This window comes from Podarcis liolepis (assembly GCF_965112155.1).
Source record: "Podarcis liolepis genome assembly, chromosome: 15".
NCBI lineage: Eukaryota > Metazoa > Chordata > Lepidosauria > Squamata > Lacertidae > Podarcis > Podarcis liolepis.
The window spans coordinates 24,373,140-24,401,127 of NC_139566.1; the positions used below are offsets into that span (position 1 = coordinate 24,373,140).

At 45.0% G+C, this 27,988-nt stretch overlaps 1 protein-coding gene across 3 annotated transcripts; it reads left to right on the top strand.

Annotated features, from left to right (window-relative positions):
- Positions 1-1,516: 1,516 nt before the first annotated feature.
- ASCC2 (activating signal cointegrator 1 complex subunit 2) lies at positions 1,517-26,775 on the top strand. Of its 3 annotated transcripts, none has more exons than XM_083478577.1 (19): positions 1,517-1,655; positions 5,636-5,735; positions 7,463-7,624; positions 8,904-9,074; positions 12,076-12,205; positions 12,865-12,932; positions 13,803-13,913; positions 14,942-15,054; positions 15,878-15,952; positions 16,723-16,830; positions 17,600-17,668; positions 18,022-18,096; positions 18,490-18,658; positions 19,241-19,455; positions 20,325-20,444; positions 22,796-23,020; positions 23,346-23,454; positions 24,024-24,103; positions 26,405-26,775. In XM_083478577.1, exons 2-19 carry the CDS (start codon positions 5,655-5,657, stop codon positions 26,574-26,576), a joined length of 2,253 nt encoding a protein of 750 aa, XP_083334703.1. In that variant the 5' UTR covers positions 1,517-1,655; positions 5,636-5,654; the 3' UTR covers positions 26,577-26,775. The 3 variants fall into 3 exon arrangements, with proteins under 3 accessions (XP_083334703.1, XP_083334705.1, XP_083334704.1); XM_083478579.1 differs by having other exon boundaries at positions 24,027-24,103; XM_083478578.1 differs by lacking the exon at positions 1,517-1,655 and adding an exon at positions 1,760-1,876.
- The last annotated feature ends 1,213 nt before the right edge of the window (positions 26,776-27,988 follow it).

Consider the following 27,988-nt stretch of genomic DNA (forward strand, 5'->3'; position numbering starts at 1 on the left):
GACTGCTGAAGGCCCTGAGCATTCTCAGGGCCTTCACTCCACAGAATGATAGTTCCCCTGGTTCCTTCCTTGTTGTGAGAGAATAATTTTCAAAACAGTTTTAGGTTGCAATCCTAAACAAATTGGCTAGGGTGCAAACTCCACTGAACACAGCAGGGGGTTACTTCTGAGTAAACATGCATAGAATTGAACTCTGACAATTTAAGTTTGGGAGCTCAAGGCACTGTACACTTCCTCTCAATTATAGTTTTGGACTGGGACCTGGGACACCAGGGTTCAAATCCCTACATGGTCACAATGAAACTCACTGGGTGACCTTGGACCAGCCACTGTCTCTCAGCCTAATCTACCTCACAGGGTTATTCCGAGGATAAAATGGGGAGAGGAAAAACCATGTATCCATGACAGCAAGGTATTATTGGTACTCCAAGGTCTAGCAGATAGTCCTACTTGAGAAATTTCTGACAAATTATAGTGGCTTTGGTTAAAAAAAAGTCAGGTTTCCATCCCCCCCACCCTGCAACATGGTTTGATTTAATTTCATTTACAAACTAAGAGGCACAAGGTCAGATGGTTCCTACAGCTTATGCTAAAATGCAGTATAAACCATAGTCAGCAAGGTTTCCTGCTCTTCAATATTAGTCTTCTTTTGTATTAAGGCACACATAATGACAAAACACAGGAGACAGTGTTATCATTTGAACCACCATTTGGTTAGCAGACCGGTAAACTGTTTATATATATACATCCTTACTGCCAAACATATAGAAGTATCTGCTTATTTACATAGGATTCCATTGCAACTGTACCATTTCAATAATGTTGTTATATGCAACTTGTTTTCTCTTCTGGTAAGTTCTTTCTTTCAACAGCACAAAGATATAATTAAAATATTATTAGAAATAAAAGGGGGGAAAAACAATGTGTGCCACCTTGAGCTCCTTGGAGTTGGATATCACCCAATTCCAGGTAGCACTGCACAAAATATTAAAGCACAATAAAACACCAACCATTAAAAAAAAAAATCCCTGTACAGGGCTGCCTTCATGTTTCTTCTAAAACTCATAAAGTTATTTATCTGTTTGGCATCCGGTGGGAGAGCGTTCCGCCAGGCAGTCGGGTGCCGCCACCGAGAAGGCCCTCTGGCTGATTCCCTGGTTCCCAGCATGGAAGAGCTGCCAGTATTCCTGGTGGCAGAGTATTGTTTCCGGGGGTGGGGAGAAATTATGCCATTTCCAAACCTTTGATGGAGTTTTAGTCGGAGCCCCAGATTTCAACACTATGGAGCATCTGAGTAACCAATTTTCTGCCAAAAATTAATATAAAAAAGTAAATAAGTGTGGGCATACTGAAAACTGTTGAATTGAACTTAATTAACTCTGGTTTCAAAGGGTCTACACTTAATCCTGATCCAACCCTTTATCACCCGCAAAAACTGGAAACAGAACTAAAGCTTCTCTCCTGCAGAGGAGCGTAATATGACGATAACAACTGCTACGTTTATTATCTCGGCGGACCTTCCTCCGAACCGGAAGCGCTTCTTCGACCCCGGAAGGACTAGGCCGGCAGGGAAAACCGGGTGGGAGACTATTATTTGAACCTTGTCGAAAAGAAACGAAAGCGGCTGGGGAAGCTGGAGGGCGTCCGGGCCTCGGGTCAGTGGTTGACTGCGGGGCGCTCTGAGGGAAGGAGGGGAATGAACCGAAGGGGGCGGGGCAGGCGCGCGCGAGAGCCGGAGGAATGGCCGTTATGACGTTACACGGGCGGCGTGGCAGCTGGTGGGGGGGGGTTGGTGGCCAGTGACGTCGTGGCTCGCGCGGTTCGTTAGTGGGTGGCTGGGCAGCGTGGAGCCCCGAGTTCGAATCCCCCCCTCCAGGTATGATGTCGTCACCGGATGACCGTATATTTAAAGCTCACCAGTTACATAATTTTAAAGTTATGTTTTGTTAAACGCTTGCATACCTTCCTCCAAGGAGCTCAGGGTAGCGTGCCCGGCTCTCTCCCTCCTCCTCTCAACAACTTTGTGAGGGAGGTTAGGCAGAGGGGCTCTGGAGTGGGTTCGAAACCCCCTTTCAGCATAATAAATAAATAAATTAAATAAATTAATAATAATAATAATAATAATAATAATAATAATAATAATAATAAAAATAAATTAATTACTTATACCCAGTCCATCTGGCTGGGTTTCCCCAGCCACTCTGGGCAGCTCCCAACAGAATATTAATAATAAAAATCATAAACAAGCAATGAAGCATCAAACATTAAAAACATCCCTAAACAGCGCTGCCTTCAGATGTTTTCTAAAAGTCAGATAGTTGTTTATTTCCTTGACAACTGATGGGAGGGCGTTCCACAGGGCAGGCGCCACTACCGAGAAGGCCCTCTGCCTGGTTCCCTGCAACCTCACTTCTCGCAGAGGGGGAACCGCCAGAAGGCCCTCGGAGCTGGACCTCAGTGTCCAGGCTGAAAGATGGGGGTGGAAATGCTCCTTCAGCAGTGATGCTGGTGCTGGGTGACTTTGCTTATTTGCATTATTTATAAAAAAAATTAGTTGTGTTTTATTAAGGCAATGCTCAAGGTGATTTACCTGGTCCTCCTCCAATCCTTCCTCTCAGCAACCCTGTGAGGTAGGTCCGGTTGAGAGGAAGTGGCCAGATTTCCCCCTTCAGCAATTGGGTGACTTCATTTTATACATACACACATTTACAGTATTAATATTAATATTTATTTACATTTATTATTCTGTTTTGCATCCCAACCTTCCTTGAAGAAGCTCAAAGCAGTGACCTTGCCTCCCTCCCTCCCTCCACCCCCATCCTCTTGTAAGTTAGGCTGGGCGGCAGTGATGGCTCAATTCCCACCTTCAGCATTGACTTTGTCCCTGGGTGACATAATCTTGGTTTTTTTAAAAAAAAATATTATTGATTTGATTAAATTAATAATTTGATTATTTTTATATTATTTTAAAAATATCATTATATTTTATATCCCTGCTTTCCTCCAAAGAGCTCAGGGTGGCATACTTTGATTCCCACTCCACCCCATTCCCCATTCTCCATTTTATCCTCTCAGCAACACTGTGAGGTAGGTTATGCTGAGAGGTAGGGACTGGCCCAAGGTCACCCAGTCAACTTCCTGGTCAAGTGGGGATTTGAACCCTGGCCTCCCAGGTCCTAGTCCAACACCCTAACCACTTCACCGCAACCGACTCCTTCCCAGCTTAACCTCCCACACAAGGTTGTTGTGATATAAAACTGGGAGGAGTACACTGCCTTAAGCTCCTTGAAGGGGGGGGGTATATATGTAAGAAATAAATAAATAAATTAGATTTCATCTTCCCTCCTTTCAGGGAAGCATTAAAAAAGAGAGTCATACTGTTTTGGTTCTTACTCTTTTCTCTCCTCTGCTGCATCACAGTGTTGACTCATGTTATGTTTGTTGTCTACTAAGACCCTAGATCCTTTTCACACGTACTACTCACCTCCTCCTGTTGTGTTTTGAAATGACATCAAATCTGCATAGAGTGAAGAGATCAAGTGTGATATATAGACCTGATAATATATACTCACCTGTTCCACCTCTGATTAACAGCTCAAGCATCTTAGAAATATACCATAAGCTCTTATGGTTATCTCCCAACTGCATTCCAGAGAACCCCAATAAAGCTAGTAAGAGGAAACAAGCTTGGCTAGATGACAGTATAGGAACGCTTCGTATACTGAGCCAGACCATTGATCCATCCATTTCAGTATTGCCTCAACTGACTGGCAGTGGCTCTCCATGATTTCAGACAGGTCTCTCCTAGCTCTACATGGAGATGCTGGGGACCAGACCTGGGACCTTCTGCATGCAAGGCACAAGCTCTAGCCATTTAGCCAGACCACAGAGTATCAGCCTGAGGCAGTGGCTGCTCAGGAGTCCACAAGAGAGCTAGTCAGGGTCTCCCCGTTAGAAGTTATATCGGTTAAAAAGAAAAATACTATAGGAAGAATGGCAACATACCAGCAGCTCCTAAAGGAAGAACAGGGCCAATTAAAACTGAGACCATATGAAGAGGTGACCCAATACTGTACTACATGGTTACAATATCAACAAATTGCACATATATTTAATCAGGATAAAATAATAGGATTTGAAAAAGAAGAATCAAAATTACAAAAAGTGTTATTACAAAACTCAAAAAAGAATATATCCAAAATGTATAATTTATTATTAGAATGGGAATTAAAGGATGAAGAAGTAAAAGAAGTTATGATCAAATGGGCATGTGATATAGGATATGTAATTCGGCTGGACCAATGGGAAAAATTATGGAAATATCGTATTAAATTCACGGCATGTTATACAATAAGAGAAAATTTTATGAAAATGGTGTACCAATGGTACTTAACTCCGGTAAAACTGGCTAAAATTTACAAATTAAAATCGAATACTTGTTGGAGATGTAAAAAAGAAATAGGAACAATGTTTCACATGTGGTGGGAATGCTGACCTATCAATAAATTCTGGAACGAAATTTATGAAGAACTCAAAAAGATGTTTAAAATATCTTTCAGTAAAAAACCGGAGGCATTCCTTTTAGGTTTAATTACAAATGATATCCCCGACAATCACAGGAAAGTATTCCTTTATGCAACAACAGCTGCCAGGATGCTTATAGCAAAAAACTGGAAAGGGAGAAAAATTCCATCAATGAAAGATTGGCAAATTAAATTTTGTGAATACATAAATCTGGCAAGACTCACAGCATTCATAAGGGGACAATCGGACCAGAAATTATTAAGAGAATGGGGTTGTGCTAAAGAGTATATGAAAAAACATTGTTCTGGAGTAAGTATATTGGTATGTAATGAATGATGCTTTACAGGGTTAAAGGGGGAAAAAATGGTGTTAAAAAAGAAGAAGTATAAAGATGGATGTAATCTAACCAGACACAACAATATAGTAAGAGTAAAATTTCTGAGGTCTTAGAACAAAGGAAGGAAGTCAATATGTGTATATGTACGTAATGATATGACTTTTTTCTGTAGATGTGTGTTTTTTCGTTTTTGTTTAGTTGTTTTGTTTCCTTTGCTTTTTTCTGGTGTTTTTTTTGTATGTTCCGTTCTTTTTTGTTTGTATAGTATTATTTCGGATTCAGTGTTTGTAATTTTTGTTATGATTATGCATTGGGAAAAAAAGAGAGAGCTAGTCAAAAACGTAGCCCACTGTACAGAATAGATTCCAGATCCTGCTGGATTACAACTCCCTTCATTTCTGACGGTTTACTATGCTGGCTGGGATTGACAGGTGTTGGAGTCCAATAACACCTGTCCCCATCTCTGATTCTGTTGCCTTTAGGATATTTGTATTGCTTTGAACGCCTTAAAATTCCCTCGCTCCCTGGTGCCTATTCATAAAGCGATGACCAATATCTCTAAATTATGCTTAGCTCTCTGGGCCTCGTGCAGGAAGCCCACAAATACTTTTCCTCCTGAGTTGCACATCAGCTCCTCTGTTTGTGTAAAAAACATAGCTGATGTCTCTAGGTGTGGCTGCTGTACTAGGAGCAACCTGTCTTGCTTGTTGCTGGTTGTGCATTCTTGAAACAGTTCCTGATGCAACCTGTGTCTTATGTGCTTATGTTTTAAAGGCAGAGATAACACGGCAGCATGCCAGCACTGCCACTGGATGAGCTCCAGTTTACAGAGAAAGATTCACTGACTGGGAAGATGAAAACTTTACCCGCCCTGGTAAGCGGGGTGCTTTTATTTTTTTTGCAGTTCAGAAGCCTGACCCATTGTCTTCTTATTTTTGTTAATGCATAGAATAAAATTAGCTAAGGGGTGAAAATGCAGTATATGACTCCTTTAACTTGGGGTGGGAACCTCCTGAGCATGTTTGACTCCAGCTTCCATTATCCCCCAGGCAGCATGTCCAATAGTCAGGGATGGTAGAAGCTGCACCCCAGCAACATCTAGAGGGCCACATGTTTCCCTCTCTGGGCCTACACTGGCTGGTTGCAGGTTTCTATGCTATTGGTCCTATGCTCCTGAAGGTTTCAGACAGGGCACTTTCTTAGCAGTACCTGGAAACTCTGAGGATCAAACCCGGGGCTTTCTGCATGCAGAACAGTTGCTCTACTGTTTTACTGTTCCAAACAGACAATTGGTCCAAAAGCAAATCAAGTGCAATAACAAAATAGAGAATTCCCTTCCTCTTATTGCCTGGCATTCCTGGTTATAACTGGAAACCTAGTGATCTGGCATCTGTCCACTGAACTGTAGGTTTCCTGCACTAAAAACAGAAACTGCCCTAAAAATAGCTGAAATTAGCAAGCTGTGTAAATTATGCAAATATGCAGGATTTGTTTTGTCTAATGCATTCTGTCATTGTTTCTATTTTGCATACTTTATCCTGCTTCTCTTCATTATGGGGAAAAGCCAGTTGCTGTTTAGGGCACCACAGCCCCACCCCTACCCACCAGAAATCTCATTTGGCCACCTCTCTGGCTTCTGATTTTTTCCTCCCTCTGTTACACCAGGAAGGTTTTCTCAAACTTGTCCCAGCGAGCTCTCTAGCTGCAAAACCAGTTTCATCAAAAACCACAGTAGGACACTAAAAATAAAAAATGGAAAAACTAAAGCAAAACCTAAACCACATAGAGCAAAATAAATGGATATGTGCTTTTCCTGTGAGTAGCACTGAATCCACAATTCCCCCTTCCAGCTCCCTTGAAAAGCTGTCACCTGTGCAGTCACAGTAGAGACTACACCATTAGGGCAAATAGGACACTCTAACATGTCTGCCTTCACCTGCCTGCTTTCTCACTTACTGCCTGTCAGCTTCTTCCTCCTTAGTCTCAGTGTTGCCCTCATGGAGCTCAGTAGGGAGCAGGAGGATGGAGACAAAACTAGAATTGGTTGGCTCTGCCTCTCATTGGTTTGGCTCCATCTACTGATTGATCCCATGCCTTCTGCCCTACCAATCCCAATAGACACTGGTCACCCCTGGAATACGGGTTTTCCATTTTCATACTATGTTGTGGCTGTTAGTACAGGATCCTGGCATATTCACAACACATCCAAAGAGTGCTCTCCGTCCAGCTTCTGCTATTTTAGTTTTGAAAACACAGGAGCACGAGGAAGGTGCCAGCTCTTATCTTAACAGGAGCCAGGCAGCGTCTGTTGTGACTTCTGCAGGATTCTAAAAGTGTCATTTGCAAAACAAGGAGTTCTTCCCAAACCGCCACTCAGCAGGCCCCTTGCGATGAAAGAGAAACGGGAGCAGTCAGCAAGCCAAAGGCAGCAACAAATGAGGGGCTGGATTCCTGCTAAACCACAGGCCAAGTTTCTGACAAATAGGAGAATTATCCCTGGTGTGCCCAGGTTCTTGAGATAGCTCAGAAAGCCAACACCGAGGACTTCTGTTTAGTCTTTGACCTGTTGACATCCCGTGGCATTCCTCCCCCTCTCTGCAGCATCCTGAAAAGAAAACAGAGCGGTCTTTTGTGCTGTATAAGCCCCCACCGAAAGCCAGAGGCGACCGTGCCCTGCTGGAGGAGTTCTGGGAGAGAGCCAAGTTTGTTGCAGATGACCTGGAGTGGCTTTTGACTCTGCCTCATGACAAATTCTGGTGCCAGGTATAATTTCTTTTGTAAAGGAAGAAAGAAGCATGTGTAGATGTGTTGGTGGTGACGATGAAAGTATAAGTCCTCCTTCTACACTGGGGTGGCAAACCTTTTTTTCATGCTGGAGGCTGCATTTCCCTCCTGGGTGACCTTCTGGGGGCCATGTGCTAGGGATGGGTGGGGCCAGAGGCAAAAGCGGGTGAGACAAAAGGTATGAATCGTTCCTTTCTGCAGTAGGCTAAGTTCCAGTCATGAAGAAGTCAGGCGTTTCTGCACCCCCAGTCGTAAACACATCTCTCGATCCAGGCAAATGAGAGACATAAACTGTGTTCAAGGACACATATTGGTCAAGTGAAAGCAGTCAAGGAGGGGGCAGGGAAGGGTTGTGTACTAGAGAGAGTCCTAGGGGTTGCATTTCATCCCTAGCCCTCAGGTTCTCCACCTGTGCTCACAACTCTTAAAGCCCTACCCTTTTTTCTTTCACCTGAGCACTCTAGCACCTGCTGTAGAAGCATCAGTAAGGAGCTCGTAGGGGAGAGGTGAGGAGCCTTTGGCCATCCAGGTCCTGTTGGATTTCAACTCCCATCAACCCCAGCATTGCAGGCAGGCAGGCAGGGATGATGGGAGTTGGTGGTCCAACAGCAGTTGAGGGGTGGGCTTCCCCATTTCTGCTGCTAGAGGTAAGGGGAAAAAATGTAACAAATGCAGTTTTGATAGTTGAGGCTGAGAGTTATGGGCACACCTTTTGTGGGTTTTTTTTAGGAGTACCTTGAGTCTCTGGTGTTACTGAATACAAAGTAAAAAGATAGTATTCAGGATCATATTTTATTCAAGCTGTGACATTTTATTTACCAGATTCTTTTATTTATTAAATTGTAAGTTATCTTAATGCTTCCTTCAATACCTCAAAAAGGCATAGCTTGAGATTTTGATATGTGAATCAGGAGGCTTAACCAGCCAGTTAAAAAGCAATTAAAATGGTCAGTGGTCCTATTTATGAAGCATGTTTGACTCTGTAAATGAGTATAATAAAACCTGTAAAGGGGTGAGGCCAGGCCTCTGCATTACACTCAAGATAAATGTGTGGTGTAATGAAACTTTGAAAATGTCCTGTCCCCCCCCCAAGTGTCCTGGAATCTTTGCTTCTTTGGTGCAGCCTTCATCTTAAAATGTTTTGCTCACTTGTTGATTCAACGTGCAATAGACTGACATAAGTTCCTGCGGTGATCTGCTGTCCTGCTAGGCGGCCAGATTTCTTTTTCCCATGAGGCCTCTTGTTTCCTTGTGGCAGGTGATATTTGATGAAACGCTCCAGAAATGCCTGGATTCGTACCTGCGCCACGCCCCTCGCAAGTTTGACACAGTGGCGGACTTGCCTCCAGAGGTGAATGACCTCCAGAGACGCCTCCATCGGAACGTTTTCCTAACCTTCCTCCGCATGTCCACTCACAAGGAGTCCAAAGTAAATAATTTCTTTACTCAGCCTGCTTTTGAGATGCATGTACATGTTTTTGTGTGTGGAAAAATAGCAGGTTTCTGTTTGTCTTTCCTAATGGCTTTCCCTTCATAGCCTCTACCTGGATATGTGTGTGTGTGTGTGTGTGTGTGTGTGTGTGTGTGTATGGCATTCCCTAGACATTAATGAATAGAAGCACAGTTACGCTCCAATATATTCAAATGGTTTTCGGGAAATGTTAATGTATTTGTTTAGGTATATAGCCCATTCTGTCCTGAAGGCCGAGGTGGGAAAGAACATTTTCTTCTTTCCTTTCACCTTCACAAATAACATGTGTGGTGCCTTTTCCGCCAAAGAGGAGCCCAGTTTGAACCTAGGTCCTGATCCAATATTCTGTCAGCTGTTTCCTCTGGGGGCTTCCATGTACATAAATTGCCTTGCCACCAGGGAGGTTCGATTAGTTGGAACCTTCAAAGAGATGTAGTTCCATGGAGGTTATTTATTTCAGAGGCAGAAAACCTTTATCGTCTCCAGGGTCGCATTTCTTTCTGGGCAACCTTCTGAGGGCCACATGCCAGTGGCAGGCAGGGCCAGTGGCAAAAGCAGGTGGAGCAATGACATCAATCTTAAGGTTTCATAGTAGGCTGGTTTTGACACCCCCCCCCCCCCGTCCTGTATCCAGGAGAGCAAGAAGCTTGATGTTTCAGTACATGGTCATGCCAGGCAAAAACACTCATGGTGCAAAGCAAGGCCACTGAGGGGTGTGGCCTGGGGAGAGGAGGTGTGGCCTGGGGGGTTTTCTGAGGGCCAGATAGGGAAGCCTCCATGTCTGAGGTTCCATACCCTTAATTACCTCAACTCTTTTCAAGTTAATTTTCATAGAAGTAACTTCAATACATCCTGTAAGAAATAAGGCAAAACTGGCTGTTCCTATTGGTTCTCTCTGCAAGAACACCATGGGCTCCCTCTTTCTTTTCCTTTTTTAGATGGATTGTATCCAATGCTTAGAGTAGACCAACTGAAATTAATGGACCTAAGTGAGCCATGTTGATTGATTTTAGTGTGTGAAATCAAACCTTTATTAGGCATTATGCAAATAAAACCATAAAAGAGAAAATAACATGTAAAAGCCTTGAAATATATATAAAAAGGCAGCAGTTGGCTACATACATATATATATATATATACATATAGAATCAGTGGTTTTCCTTGTTAACCTGCTCCTTGGAGGGCTGCTACCAAAAACTCAGCTACCCCCGCCGTTACCCTTTGGTCAACGTCGGATAGGCAGAATCCCACACATTCACCTTGCTGGGGTTCCAGATCACCCAAAAGAGGGGACAGCACGCGTTGACGGAGCGTACTGTACAATGGGCAATGAAAGAGAATATGCTCTACAGTGTCCGGGACATTCATAGAGCATCTGCAGAATCTCTTGTTTCTAGGGATGTTTTGATATCTTCCCCAGACAAATGCTGAGGGAAAAACATTCAACCGGGCCAGCATAAAAGCCCTACGTTGGGCTGGGATTATTAATTTAGTGACGTAATTGGCTCTGCTATCTAAGATATGGATGTGAGGGCGATCTGGCTGCGACATCTGTCACCCCATTGATCGCCAGGGTTGATTTTAGTGGGTCTACTCTGAGTAGCGCTAACATTGGAAACAAGCCACTGTTCTTAACTTTTAAAAGCACAGGTGTCTAACGTGTGGCTATCTAGATGTTGCTGGAATACAACCCCCATCTCTGACCATTGGCCATGCTGGCTGGGGGTGATGGGAGTTGTAGTCCATTAACATCTGAAATGCCACCTGTTTATCACTTCTCGCAACAACCAGGTGGCATCAGCGGTGTACTTCTCACATATTACCCTCTTTGTTCACTAAGGTCATTGGAAGAGCCTCTTTGCTGTGAATCCTTCCACTTTTCTGAAGTTAGATTCAGGACCATGCACCCCCTCCACTGATGGGTTTTTCAACTAATTGCGCCCCCTCCACTGATGGGTTTTTCAACTAGTTTCTGGCAGTCAAGCAAGAGGTATCCCTTGTCTTGTGTTGGGCTTCAGAGGCACTTGAAAAGCTGTAGACCTCCTTCTGAGTGCCTCCAAAGCTCAGCTGAAACTTGCAGATGCCTGGTCGGATTGATGTAGCCAAGGAATATATCCTTCTCAGTAGTGGTAACAATGCTGTGAAAATAAAACCCTGGGAAATGTTCATTGGTCCTGCCCTGTCACTGTCCTTAGGTATATTATGTGGATGTTTGGAGTTACAGAGGGGTGAGTGGCTGCTTGTGTGTGATTTTATCCTGTTTTACCGTGTTTATGGCTTTAAGATGTCAGTTCTGCTGATTTAGGGAGATGAATTTTAATCTGTGCTCATTGATCATGGTGCTATGTTTTTGTCATGCTGTGAGCTGCCCTGGAGGTTCTTTGGAGGCATGTGGTATCGTCAAAATTCTGAATGCCTATGCGTACTTAAAAGCTACTCTGTAGAGCCTTTTAGCCCTAAATATACCCTGCTCAAAGGATGCTCTGTAAAGGCAGCAAAATCCAGAGCACTTTTAGATCTCTCCCGGCCAGCCCCTAAATCAAGGGCTTGTGCTCTTCCTGCTGACTATAAAGACTGGCTTGTCCTTTGTCCTCTTAAACTTTTACATCACAGCATGAAGGGCAATTACGCACACATGTGCATCATCCCTCCCCAACCCCCTCAGGGCGCTTGCAGTAGAGAGCCATCGTGGTGTAGTGGTTAAGAGCGGTGGACTTGTAATCTGGTGAACTGGGTTCACGTCCCCGCTCCTCCACATGCAGCTGCTGGGTGACTTTGGGCACACTTCTCTCTGAAGTCTCACAGCCTGGCTCACCTCACAGACTCCTTAGGGTAGAGATAAAACGGGATATCAAATCCAAACTCCTCCTCCTCCTCCTATCTGTCATGTTGACAAAGGGCGTTTTGCTAGTTATCCATAAGCATCTTTCAATATCTTTCTCTCCCTACCCCTTTTTAGGATCACTTCATCACACCATCTGTTTTTGGAGAGATCCTTTACAATAACTTCTTGTTTGATATCCCCAAAATCCTGGATCTGTGTGTGCTCTTTGGAAAAGGCAACGGTCCTCTGCTCCATAAGATGATTGGTTAGTGAGGGAATGGGGTGTGTGTATGTGAAGTGTTGGGGGGGCGGCACCCTCTAAAAATCAGGATTTAAATCAAATTTGCCACTTTCCTCAGTCCAATTGGCTTAACTAATTGTGGGAGTAAGGTGTCTGTTTCTTAATTTACCGTTTAATATTACTTTCACTTTGGTCAAGTCAGGCTCCATTATTTCTTTACCAGGAAACAGAAAACCAGCATTCAGTTGCAATGGTTTTTAAAGAGGGGCTGTTCCAAAATGGCCCATTGCTAAGGGACATTAAAGCTTTAAAGCAGGGCTGAGGAACCTTGGACCTGGGGTCCAGATATGGCGCTCCAAGCCTTTCTGTCTGACCCTTGGTATTCACTGGTCCTGCTTTATACCCTCCCTCTGTGTTTTTGCCTGGCTGGAGTGTGTCCTTGAACTCTGATAATGCCTCTCCCTTGCCTGGGTGGAAAATAGAGAGGGATGTGCTAAACCATAGTTTGGCTTAATGCAACATTCAAACCAGGCCAATATGAGTTACGTATAACATGAAGAGGATGCATGGAGATCTCCTAATTAAGTGTGAAGCCTTTTGTGGTGTTGGATATTTTAACCTGCCTGAAACCAGTCTTTTTCTCTTTCCTTCCTTTCTTCCTCCCTCTCCACCCTACCCCTCAGAAAACATATTTACTCAGCAGCCAAGCTATTTCAGTGACTTGGATGAAACCGTGCCTACAGTCCTTCAGGTTGTACTTCTTTTTGGGCTTATTTGAGAAGCTCTGTTCCCATTTGTAACAGTTGTGGGGAAACAAATGTTGTTGGACTCCAGTTCCCATCAGCCCCCAGCCAGTATATCCGGTGTGACACACACACACACACACACACACACACACACACACACACACACACCAGAAAATTGGCCTGAAGGAAATGTGAACTGGAAGCTGAAAAAAATGCTCCTTGGCCCCCCCTTTATAAGGAAGGGAGTTCTTTCCTTGGAGAGCAGACCTATAAAGTCCCATGTGGCTTGGACCCAGGTGACTTGAAAAATCCTATATGAACCTGCCCAGGTGCTATGATCCTTAGCTCAGCACCTGCTTTTGGTCCCATCAACACCAGAGGCATGATTGTTGGTGACCGAGAGAGAGCCTTTTCTGTGGCTGCTCTCTTTCCCAAGAGGGGAAAGACTGGCTTCTTCTTTGTCATCCTCCCGCCAGCAGGCCAAAATCTTCCTGTTCAGACAGGCCTTTGATAACTAAGATTCAGTCTGTGCTGATCTCTGGACTGCTGTCAGGGCAAACTGGATTTTCATTGCTGGTTCTAAATGTGTTCTGATGTGTTTTAATCATTGTATGTAACTAGTTTGATATAATTACTTGGTATTATATAATTTTTTTAAATGTTGGAAGCTGCCATGAATTCCAGCTTGGGATAAATGTGGGATATAAATACATTATGTTGTTGTTGTTGTATTATAGAAATTATTATAATTTTATTTATTTATTTGTAATAACAACTAAACAACTACAACAATAACCTTGGTCAGGTGATGACCATCAATAAAAGGCAAAATGCACCCAGTTGTATTCCGCTTATGGACCCTTTGTGCCTTCTAGGTACTCAGCAGCATTCTGCATACATGTGGCTTGCAGTGTGAAGGGGCTTCATCCACACCACAGAAGCTGGAGGAAAGAATCCGATTGACTCCTGGGGATATTCCTCTGCAGGTGGGGTGGGGCAGGTATTTCCTGGGACCAATGTACTTCCTCCAAACCTGGCCTCAGCTTTAATCTTCACCACAGATACTTTCTCTCTCCCCACCCCACCCAACAGATTATGTCTCATTCTGCACATGGTTGCTAGTAACACATTCCCTTCCCTATCCTGTGACTGGATGAGGCAGCTTTTCCTCATCACATGAATTTTCCTGTGCTTTGCGATACACTTTTTTCTGTATTGATATTTTATGTGTTCGGTTTTAAAATCTCACTGAACACTTCCTTTCTTTGTATTCTTTGATAAACAGAACCATGGGCATATGCAATAATTTTTCTAGGGGACAAAGGAAAACACTGATTTGGGGAGATGGGGGGTAAGCAGGCTAGTTTCTCATGAAAAATGAGGAGAATATACTGCCTGTAAATTTGGTTTCATCTGGTTCTGCAAATGCTAGAAGCTTGTGTGTGTGTGTATGTGTGTGTTTTTAAATGACAGCTGGGAATTTGTGGATCAGGGCTGCATAGACACCATATATTTAAAGGACATGACTTCCCCCAAAGAATCTTGAGGAAGAGCTCTGCCCCTCATTTGCTGTCCTGATCACTCAGTTTCATGGTATTTTATGTGCTTAAATGTTCTCCAGATGTTTTGGATGACAGCTCCCGTCAGCCACAGCATGGCCATGTTTGCGGGAGTTGGTCTAAAATGTTACAAGCTCATCAGGCAGGAAAAAGCTGGCTTAAAATTAAAATCTGATATAAAGAATTGTCGGTTTGCTGTCCTTTAATGCTACCGCTTGTGGTGGGCCTAATAATGGAGCTGACCGCTCTAGGACCTCCCTGGCTCAGATTCTGAGGTGCAATGTTATGCCAACTCTGAGGAGGAAGTGAATCCAGAGACTGGGGCAGGGAGGGGAGGAATCTAGGGCAGGGAATTGCTTTGTTTGGCAGCTTACTTTTAAAAATAAAATAAAATTGTGCTTTAAAATCTGATTTATTTTTTTAAAATGAAAGGCCTTCCTTTCTTTTCCTCCTAGGAGCTGAAGGATATTGTCCTGTACCTGTGTGACACTTGCATCACCCTCTGGGCCTTTCTGGATGTTTTTCCTTTGGCTTGCCAGACATTCCAAAAGCATGACTTCTGCTACAGGTATATTAGTAGGCTGCCTCTGTGTGTGTGTGTGTGCATGTGTGTGCACGTGCTTCAGTTCCACTAGATAAGTGTTGTTGGATTCCAACTCTTACCATCCCCAGCCAGTTTAGCCTTTGGTCAGGGATGATGGGAGATGTAGTCCAACTACACTGGGATCACACCAGGTTGAAGAACACTGCCTCAGAAAAGGTTACAGCTGAGAGAGCATCCATTATTATCATCCTCTTCATCACCCTCTATATTTATTTATTGTCATTATCATTATTTAAATTTGCATGACACTTTTCAAAGCAGCTTCAAAACAAAAGATACAAATCATTACAATAACAAATACTAAATCATTTCAAAACGTAACACGACATTCTAACAACTCGGTTTGATTCTGTTATATTATTTTAAGGTCATCATAAAACAAGCATTGAAACAGATCAGTTAATGATAGATACAATAAATATCCCAAGGCGATCACTCATCAAGAATAATAGAACCAGCAACTGCTGTGTGGTAGTACTTAATGCCAAATGGTATGAAAGCTAAAAAGTGTTTCCTAGAGTTGCTTACTAAAAAAAAAATGTGTCAGAGCAGCTTACCATTTTTTGAATAAGGCAAACAGTACCAGATTTAAAATAGCATCTGTGGGGCACCATGTGACTATACCTACTCTAGACAGAGCTATGACCCCCCTCCCAGCTTCCTCTATATTATCAATATTAGAATTTTGTACACATAGCCTTCCTTGATTTGATTTGTCTCTGTCTCTGTATATAGCTATCTATCTATCTAATTCACAATTAGGTGTGTTTCACTTTTTTCAAAAAAGGCTTGCTGCATTTTATGAGCTGGTGGTACCTGAACTGGAGGCTGCTATTAAGAAGAGGCAACACGAGGACAGCAGGTATGTTTCCTGTGGAGGTGACCATTCCCCTCTGAAATAAGTGCAGTTGTCCCCTCCAGGCACAAGCCCTGCAATATATCTGCCCAGGTTGCTCCTGCAGCATACCTGAAGTTCCACCATCATTTAGGAGCAGGTGGTGGGAAAACATTTATGCTCCACGGGCCAGATCCTCATCAGGATCGGCTTTGGCCAGCTGCCCACCTGACAGTTGCCTGACATCACAATGACATCAGGTGCAAAGTGCAGCTACAACAAAGGCTCTCTCACTCCGTTTTAGCTGTGGGTTCCTGCTAAATTCAGGAAGGGGGTTGTATGGAATCCTGCTGAACTGAGCAGGATTTAACCCCTACTCATCAGTAACTCATCCTGCTCAGTTGTGTTATCTCTGTTCCCTGCTGCAATTGATTGGGCTGGAGGTCGTCCCCGTCCCCCCCGAGATGTAGGAGAGCCAGTAAGGTATAATGGTTAGAGCAGCTTTCTCCATCCTGCTGCCATTTCAGATGTTCTTGGACTAGGGAGGGAAGCTCCATTGAGCTAGGAGAAGTCCTAGCCTGGATTTTCACCAGCGGGACTGCTTCGTTAAATCTAGCCTTTGTACTTAATCATGGCTTTAATGTTTTTTAGTGTTTTATTGAACGTATATACCCCACTTTGGAACCTTGCAATGAAGAGTAGGTTGAAGAAAATAATAGTAATAACAACTACCACTACAACTTCCATTTGCTTCTGTGTCAGAAATTCTCTCTCCCCTCTCCCCTCCCCACCATCAGCTTATTGTCGGATTTGTGGAAGAGGCTGTCTCATTCTCGGAAGAAGATGGTGGAAGTTTTCCATATGATCATAAACCAGTTGTGCCTTCAACCTATTTTGGAAAGCAGGTACTTGTTACGTTCATGGATTCCATACAGTGGGTTGCCTTTACACACTCATATCTATGACACCAGGAAAGAAACCCCAGAATCAGATAATGATTACAGATGTTGGGGAACAAATCTAGGAGCTTCTGCGTGCAAAGCAGATGCTCTCTCACTCAGCTGTGGCCCTTCCCCTGTCACAGGAAGCTGCCTTATGTCAAGCCAAACCATTGGTCCATCTAGCTCAGCATCTGACAGCAACTGTCCAGAGTTTCAGACAGGAGACATTCCAAGTGCTTCTTGATGGTGCTGGGATTGAGCCTGGGACTTTCTGCATACCACTGAGCAACGGCCCTTCAGTGTACTGAGTCAGACCATTGGTCCATCCAGCTCAGTATTGCCTTCACTAACTGGCAGTGGCTTTCCGGGCTATTTTCTTAGCCTACCTGGGGATTGAGGGTATGGAACCTGGAACCTTCTGCATGCATAGGAGATGCTCTACCACTAAGCTACAGCTCTCCAGGATTTGGAGCAGAGCAGTATCTTTCCCAATCACCTGCCACTTGAACCTTTTAATTTGAGATGTCAGGAACTGTACTTGGGAGCCCTGAATGCACAGGGTGTGCTCTGCCACTGAGCTCTAGCTTCCTTTCCTAGGAACATGGGCTTGTCTGGGAACTGAACCCAGGACCTCTTGCTCCCAGCTCCAAGGATCAGCCCCCTTGGATGAACAAGCTGCACCTAAGCCTATACAGGTTCCTTGGTTGTTGTTAACATTACCCTCTTGTTTCAGCTGTGATAATATCCAGCCTTACATAGAAGACTTCTTGCAGATCTTCACCTCAGTGCTTCAGGAGAGGAGGTGAGAGTCCTGACTGGGTGTTGGCAGTCCTTTACAACTTCTGGAATATATTTTGTCAATGCAGCCTGGCCTACAGCAGCCATGAGTCCCATTCAGTACAGCTGTGTTGCATACCAGCTTTGTCCGGCAACATTAGTGGGGCTGGAGAAAGTGTATGCATGTGTGTACAGTAGGGTAGCTGGCTTGAAAGACACACATCTTTTTCACCCAGGTTATGGGCGGCTCATTACATTTTTTAAAACCTCCCTAGCCATTGAAACTGTTCGGCAGTCCATTTTGCATGTAAATTTCACAAGGCAGGCATTTTTGCTGGGAAGGTCTCCCTAATAATTGTGCAGTGTTTATATTTGCAGGTTTCTCCGTGATTATGATGAGCTCTTTCCTGTAGCAGATGATGTGAGCCTCCTCCAGCAAGCCTCCTCAACCCTGTATCCTTTTCTGCTGGCATTTCTGGGGAACTTCCTTCACCAACCTGATGCCCTCCAGATGTTTTGGACTTCCACTTGCCTGGCTGGGGCTGATGGGAGTTGTAGTCCAAATCCTATGGAGGGCACCACGTTGGGGAAGACTAGCTTGCATCCTCCAAAACATTGCTCCTCCTCAAGGTTTAATGAATGCAGACATTCACCACAATTCAGGCTTGGAATCTGTAACAATAAGGAACAAGGGTGCTTCTGAGAATGTGCAGGTTATCTTTCCCCGAATGCATGAAAATCCACAACCTACCCCTGCACATCTGCCCTGAATGCCAGGGCTTATAGTTACATTGTGTGTGATTTGCATCAGATTTATGTGTGTGGTGCCTTAATGCTGTTGGGCAGAGATGAGACCAGGACAGCTTACATCCTGCAAGGAGTGGACAGTGCCTGGGAGGGAGTGGACAGGAGGAAAAAAACAAACCACAACCTGCCCCTGACGGAAACCATGGCCCCGGTGCTGCCCAGTAATACAGAGGGGCTAGAGACACTCAGGGAGGAAAACCACACAGAGGTGAGTCTTCAGGGCGTGCTGCTAGCCTTGACTTGTTGTGAACTTGGGAACAAGGTTGTCGGGGAGCTACCTATGTTAGCCATGGAACCTGCATATCTGGGATGGGGAACCCCCAAATGCCGCTGGACTCTGATCATTCCTGACCATTGTCAGGTAGAAAGCGGGGGGAGGGAGGTGGCTGGTGGTGCCCACTGGTAGGCAGAATCAACTGATTTTAGTTTTATCTGACCTCCCTCTTGAATTCTACAAGGGCAGTACTGAGACTAAGATTACAGGTTGTGCCACTCCCTGGGCTGATTGTAAGGAGTCTTCTGAACAAAATGGGCCCTGCTGCTCCTGAGAGATTCTTCCTCCGTTCCATGTTTGCCTCTTTTATATGGAAACTGCTTTGAGCCTGCAGTGAATTTAGATAATGGGGGGAAGTGAGGGACGGCGGCTGAATTTGATTTATGCATATATGGTACAAAAACTTGATGACAACCACCCCACACCCTGCCCCCAGCTATGGTTCTGCACACCCAGCTACTTTCAGCATTGTGACTCTTCTGGGGTAACACTGCCTGTTGCCTTTGATGTGTCTAGTACGCTGGAGCAGCCGCGGCTCCTGTGTGCAAGGTCTCTGGGGTGGAGCTGGATTCCCTGATCTCCCAAGTGAAGGACCTGCTCCCTGACCTTGGAGAAGGCTTTGTCCTGGCCTGCTTGGAGGAGTACAACTACAACGTAGAGCAGGTGATCAACAACGTTCTGGAGGACAAGCTGGTGGCAGCCTTGCAGAAGCTGGACCGAGCAATGCCCAGGTAGATCTGGATGGGGGAGTTGCTTCTCTTACCCACTTGGAGCCCCTGCAGGCTGCCATGTTCTGTTTTTTGTTTTGCTGGCATGTTACGGACACAATAATAGTGTATCAGTGGCGGGTTTAAGCTGGACCATCCACACATCATTTTTCTTTGTTAGTAGTTTTGAGGGTGCTTTTAATCTGATTTTTACCTTATTGTGGAAAGAAGCATTCTTTTAAACCAGGCATTTGACTAGGAATAAAAAAGTGGCAGTGGTGCTATTTTGTATTATTAATTTTAACTTTGTTTGTTTTTTTGTTTGAATACCACTCTATACCCCGAGGTCTCAGGGCATTTCACAGAAAAGATCACAGTATATAAAATAAAAACAATAACCCAATAACATATATATTATATGTAAATATGTATATTTATAATCAGTGTATTGGTGACTGACCTTGATTGAAATCCCCTTAAATCAGCTACAGCATATGTCTGCTGTGCTTGTTTACTCAAAAGCATGCCCTGTTGAGTTTGGGAGGTGCAGCTCTCAGATTAGTGGGCTTAAAATTGCAATTCCAGAGCCACAGGCTGCTGCTTGGTTTTGTGAGGAATTTTTCAAGTTTGTGCTTTTGAAGAGTGTTGTGTAGTGGTTAGAGTGCTGAGTTAAGAACTGCGTCCCCAGGGTTCAGATAGCCACTTAGCCACGTTAAGGCTCATTGGCTGACCATGGGCCATGTGCTCTTTCAGCTTAAGCTCTCCTACAGGGTTGTTGTACAGATAAAATAGGGAGAGGGAGAACCATCTATGTCACCTTGAGCTCTTGGAGGAAAAGTGGGATATAAAAGCAATAATAAAATAAATTGGAGGGTTTGATCTTTTTCTGACAGGTCAGTGAAGCCAGACCCAACACCTCTTCTCACTTCCCGATGCAACGTTTTCCAGAACGATGAGTTTGATGTTTTCAGCCAGGACTCTCTGGATCTCTCCCGCGTGCAGAAAGGCAAGAGGTGAGTTGCCTGGGGCCTGGACAACCCTTTCAGGCTGTGTCTGATCAATGGCTGTCAAGTTAGGAAATATTACCAGTAAAGATAAAGACCCTACATCAGGAGTGGCCCTCTAGGTGTTGCTGAAAACAATTCCACTTAGCCTTAGCAAGCTTGGCCAATAGCTGGGGATGATGGGAGTTGTGGTTCAGCAACATTCGGAGGGCCAAAGCTTTCCTGTACCTGCTCTGCATAATTTCTGTGGGTTGGGATTGGCGGATCTGTTTTTCTAGCCCTCAGTGTTGGGCATTGTTCCTTTTTCATAGTGCTCCAGCTTTTAACATTATTGACCCGGGAAGGTTCTGTCCCTTCCCCTCTCCTCCCACCATGGGTAGGAAGGAATCTGGAAAGGGCCATTTTTCAGAGAGCAGAGGTTGACTTCTGGAGTGTTATCATGAGTGCTGGCTGTTGTAACCAGTATTTTTAAAAACAAAACCTGTTTTTCGCCATTGTTTGGCGTGGTGGCAGCTTCTTTTCACAACCTTTCTAATCCCTGCCCCCAATTGTTCTAATGCCAGAATACCACCTGAATCAGTCTTCACCAGTCTGGTGGCCTCCAGGCGCTATGGACTACAACTCCCATATGCCCCAACCAGCACAGTCTGCCCATCTGCTGCTCTCAAGGCACTATGATAATTTTTAAAAATCACTTTGCTGATTAAGATTAAGACCACATTTGCACCATACATTTACAGTACTGTGATCCCACTTTAAACAGTCATGGCTTCCCTCCAAAAGTTATGGGAGCTGTAGTTTGTTAAGGGTCCTGAGAGTTGTTAGGAAGAGACCCCTAGCCCCTTCCTTGGAACTACAATCTTCAAACCGCTCTGGGAATTGTAGCTCCCTCTAGCTGTTTCCTGATGTAAGGAAAGCCAAGGGTGGAGCCCTGGAGGGGACTTCCCCTCTGCTTCTTTGCTTGCAAGGAAGCCTTTCATTAAGTCAACACTGGGATGCCTCAAGCAGCTGGTTGTTCCAGTTGCACTTGCTCCTGAGACGTGATCTTCCATCCATGGTATGAGAGGAATGCTGCACGGAAAAGCCCAGACGTGAATACCTTGTATATCCCCGGGAGCAAAGTAATAACAATAAATTGCTGGCTTGGCAGTTAGGAAGCAGATTTTGACATTGTTCCTTGGTAAGGCTTACTGAAGCATAGGGGGTGTGGCGCTGATCAAAAGTGTAGGTTGCTGGTGGGAGTTCCAGGCTTAGCATCTGCAGGATCAGGGCCCAGCGTGGAATGACAGCCCCAGGCAGTATCACCAGAAGATGTCTGTAGAAAGGACAAGTCCAAAATGTCATTTGCTTGGCTGGGATCTCAAAACCAAAGTGTCAGTTCAAAGGGAGCGGGGAGCCAGCCAGCCAGGGAAATGGGATAGGCCAGAAACAAGGGAAGGAGAAGGTGTCATGCTCAAGAATAAGGAGCGGTCACATAGGAGGCTACTGATTCAGACCTATCGGTTCATCTAGTGTAGCGTTTCAGACACAGAGTCTTTCCCAACCCTACCTGGAGATGCCATTGGGGAGTGAACCTGTGACCGTCAGAGCAGGTGTCCTACCACTGAGCTACAGCGCTTCCACATTACAATGACAATGTGGTTATATAATACAGACATTGTTCAATTTGTGGAGTATATAAATGGCTAAACATCAGAGGGAGCTGCCTTATATTGAGTCAGACTGTTGGTCAATTTCACTCAGTATCGTCTACTACACTGACTGGCAGCTGCTGTCTCCTAAGCCTTACCTGGAGATGCCAGGAATTGAACCTTTGACCTTTTGCCTGCAAAGCATGTGTTCTGCCACTGCATAACAGCAAATACCTCCCTACAATGAGGTAAGATTCTAGTTCGCATGGTTCCAAATTAAAGGCTGATTTAAATAGGAATTCTGTGTGTCTTATATGGAGCCAGGCCATTGGTACATCTAGTTCAGTATTGCCCACACTTGACTGGCAGTGGCTCTCTGGGTTTTTGAGCAGGGGACAGTGCTCCTGTAGATGCTGGGGATTGAACCTGACTTTTTCCATGCAAAGCCGATGCTCTGCCAGTGAACTACAGCCTTTCCTTAAGATGTAGGAAGCTCCCTAATGCCCAGACATGCCATTGGTTCATCTAGTTGTGTGCACTGACTGCTAGCGGTGTTCTAGGATTTAGAGGAGCCTCTATCATCCCTACCTTGGAAATGCAGGAGATTGAATCTGGGAACTTCTGAAGCAAATGTTCCACTACTGACCCGTGGCCATTCCCTCGGGGTTTCTGTGTGGAAACCGGATCAGCCTTTGTTCTGATCTGGCTGGGTTTTCCTTGCGTTCCCAGGAGTGACAAAGCCTCAACCAAAAGTCTGGTGAATGACAAGCGCCTTGTGAATGAGCAGAGGGAGCGCTACAGCCAGTACTCTGTGATAGTGGAGGAGGTCCCAGAGCAGAGCGGAGCAGGTCTTTCCTACCCGGATGAGTATGAGGATGAATACGATGACACCTATGATGGCAACCAGGTGGGAGCAAACGACGCCGACTCAGATGACGAGCTGATCAGCAGGAGGTGAGTTTAGAGGCCTTTCTGAATGGAGCCTGCCATAATCATTTGTGTAGTGCAGCAACTGTGATTTGAAGGGCACTCCCTCTCCCTCCATTCTCAGCTACGTCCCATGTGTAGCTTTTCCACAGTCAGGATGCATTCACATCATGCAACTAAAGCCCTGTGATGCCATTTTAAACAGTCATGGCTTCTGAATTCTGGGAGCTATAGTTTTTTTAAGGGTTAGGAGAGACCCCTGTTCCCCTCCCAAAACTACAGTTCCCAGAGTGCTTTGAAAAGCAATCCCTCTCCTTGGAATGTCTCATCCATTCATTTCTCCCTGCATTAGGCCATTTACCATCCCTCAAGTTCTGAGACCAAAAGATCAGAAAGAAGAGGACGAGGAAGATGACAACGAAGAGGAGTTGGCGGCAGCTGATGAAAAGGGGGCTGCAAAGGTGATTGTTGCAGGGCAGCTCTGAAGGGGGAGGAAGGGGTTGTGAGGCAAACCCTCGCAGTGCTGTTCTTTGGGGAGATGGCTCTTTTGGAACAGGCTGGGGAGGCCTCCCGAGATCCCTGTGGCTAAGTGGAGCTGATGCACTTCAGCCAATGGAGATGTAATGATAACCACGGTCTGTGGGGCTGTACAGAGCAGCAGCAAGAAGATGGGCCCCTGCCCTGAGGAGGTTACAGGCTAAAATTCAACACAGAGAAGACAGTGGAGGGAGGGAAGTAAGTAAGATGGAGGGGAGGGGAGATTGGGGAAGCGCAAAGGGCCCCAAAGATCCATCTCCACAACAAAGAGCATACTGCCTTGTTGAGGACTAGCCCCTTTTCTGCGGGGGTAAGGGAGGTGGGCCCCCCCCTTCATCCACACTGCAGATGCTGCTGGGCTCTGATTCCCATCAGCCTCAGCCAGCCTGGCCCATCAGGGATGTTGGGAGCATTAGTTCAACAGCACTTGGAGGGCCCACCAGCATTTTGAACTGGAAATGAACTGGGGCTCCATTCTTTCCTTCATGTGCAGCAGGACCACTTTGTGCAGGACCCAGCTGTGCTGCGGGAGAGAGCTGAAGCCCGGCGGATGACTTTCCTCGCCAGGAAAGGGTAAGATGCAACTCCCCTTCTGTGGCTCCTGGTCTTTCTACCCCATGTGGATCAACAGCCCTCAAATAGGGGACACCTTCAAACAGAGGGCCGCATCTGACAACCCTTCCCAACAGACAGCTGGTCTAGCTGCCACTGCCATATCAGTGGGACTTGGAATTCCTCTGTGCAATATTAAAATGGGTGTTATGTTGGCTATCCCTTTCAATGCTAAGAAAACCAGTTTCATGAACAAGATTGCGTACTCTTGTTAGAAGATCAGCAATTCACATTTGAGTTCTTCCAAGAATTCTTGGTTGCAAGCCATGTAGGCCCAGTGACTTCCTCTGTGCTGTATCCAGCTGAAGTTGCTCAGCTGACAGGAAAGCTTCCATCAGATGAATGGGGAGGGGAAAACTTTTGGGTGACTACCCCTCCTCATTTTAGACCTCCGCATCCCCTTAAATCCACTCCAAAGGGTTGGAGGACTTTCTCAAGCAGATGTTTTTAAAGTGGGAGTGTCAGCTGACCATGACTAATCTTATGGGGATGTTTTTAATGTTTGATGTCTTATTATGCTTTGATATCTGTTGGAAGCTGCCCAGAGTGGCTGGGGCAACCCAGTCAGCTGGATGGGGTATTTATATTGTTGTTGTTGTACCTCATTCCTGCTGCTTCCCTGATTAGTTTTAACTTATTTAACATTTAAATGCATTTTATTTCAATGTCTTTTTTTCACTGTCAATTCCCCTTTTCCCACCCATCTTTTTTTTAACCCTGAGCCTCCTAATTCTTTACAAACCACATTTTTAGCTATGGAACTCGCTTCGACAGGAGGCAGCAATCACTAACTTGGATGGCTTGAAAAGAGGATTGGACGGATTTATAGAGGATAGGGCTGTCATTGGCTACTGACTGCAATAGCTATGTTCACCTTTAACTGTGAGAAGCAGTAATGCTTCTTAAGAAAACTACGCAGGGGAGGGGAGTACTCTTGTGCTTGAATCCTGCTTGTAGGTTTTCTATAGAGAACAGAATGCTGGATTAGATGGGCCATTGGTCTGATGCAGCAGCCTCTTCTTATGTTCCGGCCTTTTTGAAAGGATGTGACCCACCTCATTGCCTCCCATTTTCTTTTCACCAATTCCCTCATTTATATTCTGCCCACCACCCCTTTAGAAATATAACTGTGAATATGTAGGGCTTTCCATTCACATATGTGCTGAGTTTGATAACTTTGTGAGCACAATCACAAACCACTGGTCAGAACCACTTGGTTGAGGGTCCTGAGTGCACTCCATGATTAAATCAAGGGCTGCTTCCATGACTAACTAGCCTAAGGCACAACCATGTCTACAAATCATAACTGTGACCCCAATGTGTATTTACCCAGTTAGTGTGAGGGCACTTGAAGGCTTCCACTAACACATGATTTACTCCTTTTGTCCTGTCTTCAGCTGTCTGAAGGAAATAAAAGAGGCAGTGTCAGAATTCTGATTGGTGGGATGGAGAATAGTATATCTCTAGTGTTCTGTTACTTTGAGGGACTAATATTTAGAAGTATACCTGAGAGCCTTTGCAGTTTTAGTGGTCAGAATGTTGGACGAGGACTTGGGAGGCCTGTGTGCAAATCCGCACTCAACCAGCCATGAACTTCACTTGTGAAGACATCTGAAGGCAGCCCTGTTCAGGGAAGTTTTTAATATGTGACATTTTAGTGTATTTTTCATCTTTGTTGGAAGCCGCCCAGAGTGGCTGGGGAAACCCAGCCAGATGGGCGGGGTACAAATAATAAATTATTATTATTATTATTGTGACCTTGGGCCAGTTGATGTTTCTTAGCCCAACCTAACTCACAGGGTTTGTGGGAGGACAAAATGGGGAAGGGAAGAGTCACAGATGCTGCCTCAAACTCCTTCAAGGAAAGATGGGGTACAATGTATAATAATAAACAAGCACAGCAATCTTGGGAGGGGAAACTTGGGGGATGTTGAATTCCTGCTTCCATCTGCCCAGCATGACCAATGCTCAGAGATGATGGGAGATGTACAGCAGCCTCTGGAGGCCCACTGCTCCCCTGGCGGAATTTTTAAAACTTTTTGTTACTTGGACACTGCCACATTTGACGTATAGAGCAGTATCGTCCCTGTCTTTTCTACAGATTTTGCATTTCAGGATTACTGTGACCCTCTGGTGCTCAGACCCATTAAGTTTCTGTCAACCTGTACTGCCTCCCCTCCCTTTTCTTACACTACCAGCGAGATTTGTTGTGCCTATTTGGTGGAACTTAGCAATGGAACTTTTCTTCTTCCTCTTACACAGGCACAAGCCGGACAATTCAGGTGTCATTTTGGGCAGCGCCAAGGGACATGGCCAGAGCCGAGAGACAGTCCAGGAGCGCAGGAAGAAAGAAGCCAGCAAAGGGACCAGGGCTAATCATAATCGGCGTGCCATGGCAGACCGGAAGCGAAACAAAGGCATGATCCCTTCCTGAAGAGGTGGAGAATGGGGCAACTCTTCCTCTTAGAGGCTCATAGTGCAATGCCTTTATCCCAAGGGACAGTACTTTTCCGTTCTAGTTTATGGAGAGCATCAGCATGTAACAACCAGCAACCCATTACACAGAACTGCAACAGCTGTGCATTGTTATTTATAGGGGAATGCAACAAAGATATTTATGCAGACACAATGGACCTTGCTGTGCAGGCAGTTCCTTGTGAACATTTGTCAGCACCAAAGATCAAGTTCCCAACTAGTCCACCATGTTTTCCACCAGCTTTTTTGCAAGCCCACAAGCAGGGTGTGAAAGTGAGGGGCTACTTGTGTTCTGCCTCTAGCCTCTGTTGTGCAGAGGGGTACTACTTCTGGGGGAGGGGTCATAGCTCAGTGGTAGAGCAGCTGCTTTTCACGCAGGTCTTGGGTTCAGTCCTCAATATGGCCAGGTAGGGCTGGAAAAAGGCACCTGCCTGAAACCCTGGGGAGCTGCTGCCAGTCAGTGTAGACAATACTAAGCTAAATGGGCCAGCGATTTAACTCCATACAAGGCAACTTCCTATGTCCACCTGAATAGTGGGCCCAATGCCCTTTTCAAGAAATCTATAGATGTTGGCCATCATCTCCAACTTTTATTCTTAGCGAATTCCTAAATTACGCATCAGGATTGTGTAAAGTACTTCATGCTTTCAATCCTGCATCATGTCAGTTTTTTTCTTACTGCCCAGACCAGCCTAGCTCCAGCAAGCAAGATGGTGAGCTCATGTATCTTCAGACCATGTTCTGGGCTATTATTATAGCATAATGATGTTAGATTTGCAACCTACTTCCGAAATGCTCAAAAATAGAGGATCAAAGGGCGGTCAGAGAGTTCAATGGAGAAAATTGAGAAACGCCTTGGAAGTCGTTTGACTTCCGAGGTGCGTTCGAAAACAGAAGCATTCACTTCCGGGTTTTCGGCATTTGGCTTTAGAAACGTTTGGCAGCCAAGACATTTGAAAACTGAAGTTCGACTGTACCTTGTACTCTACTGTAGTAGGCAAGTGTGAAATCTGTGTGTAGGCATCTCATGAGCCTAAATGGGGATGAAGATCTTTAGAAACAGGGGCCTTACCACTTCCTGAAGACTCCCCAAAATGCTACGGGCTGGGAAAAGAATTGGGGACAAAGTAAGGCATGCGTTCTTAGTTTTCCTCCCTATCCCTCCAAAAGAAAAAAGGGGAAATAGATGTTAGAATTTGTACTTCCCGATTCCACACACACACACACCGTCCCACTTTTGAACTTCGACTAGGCACTCCACTTACATTTTTTCACTAACAGGCTGATTTAGTCACCCGTCTCTTCCACCCATTCTGTCAAATGTTTTCTTTGATAATTGCAGCCAGTTCAAACTTCAGCAAGGTTGAGAGA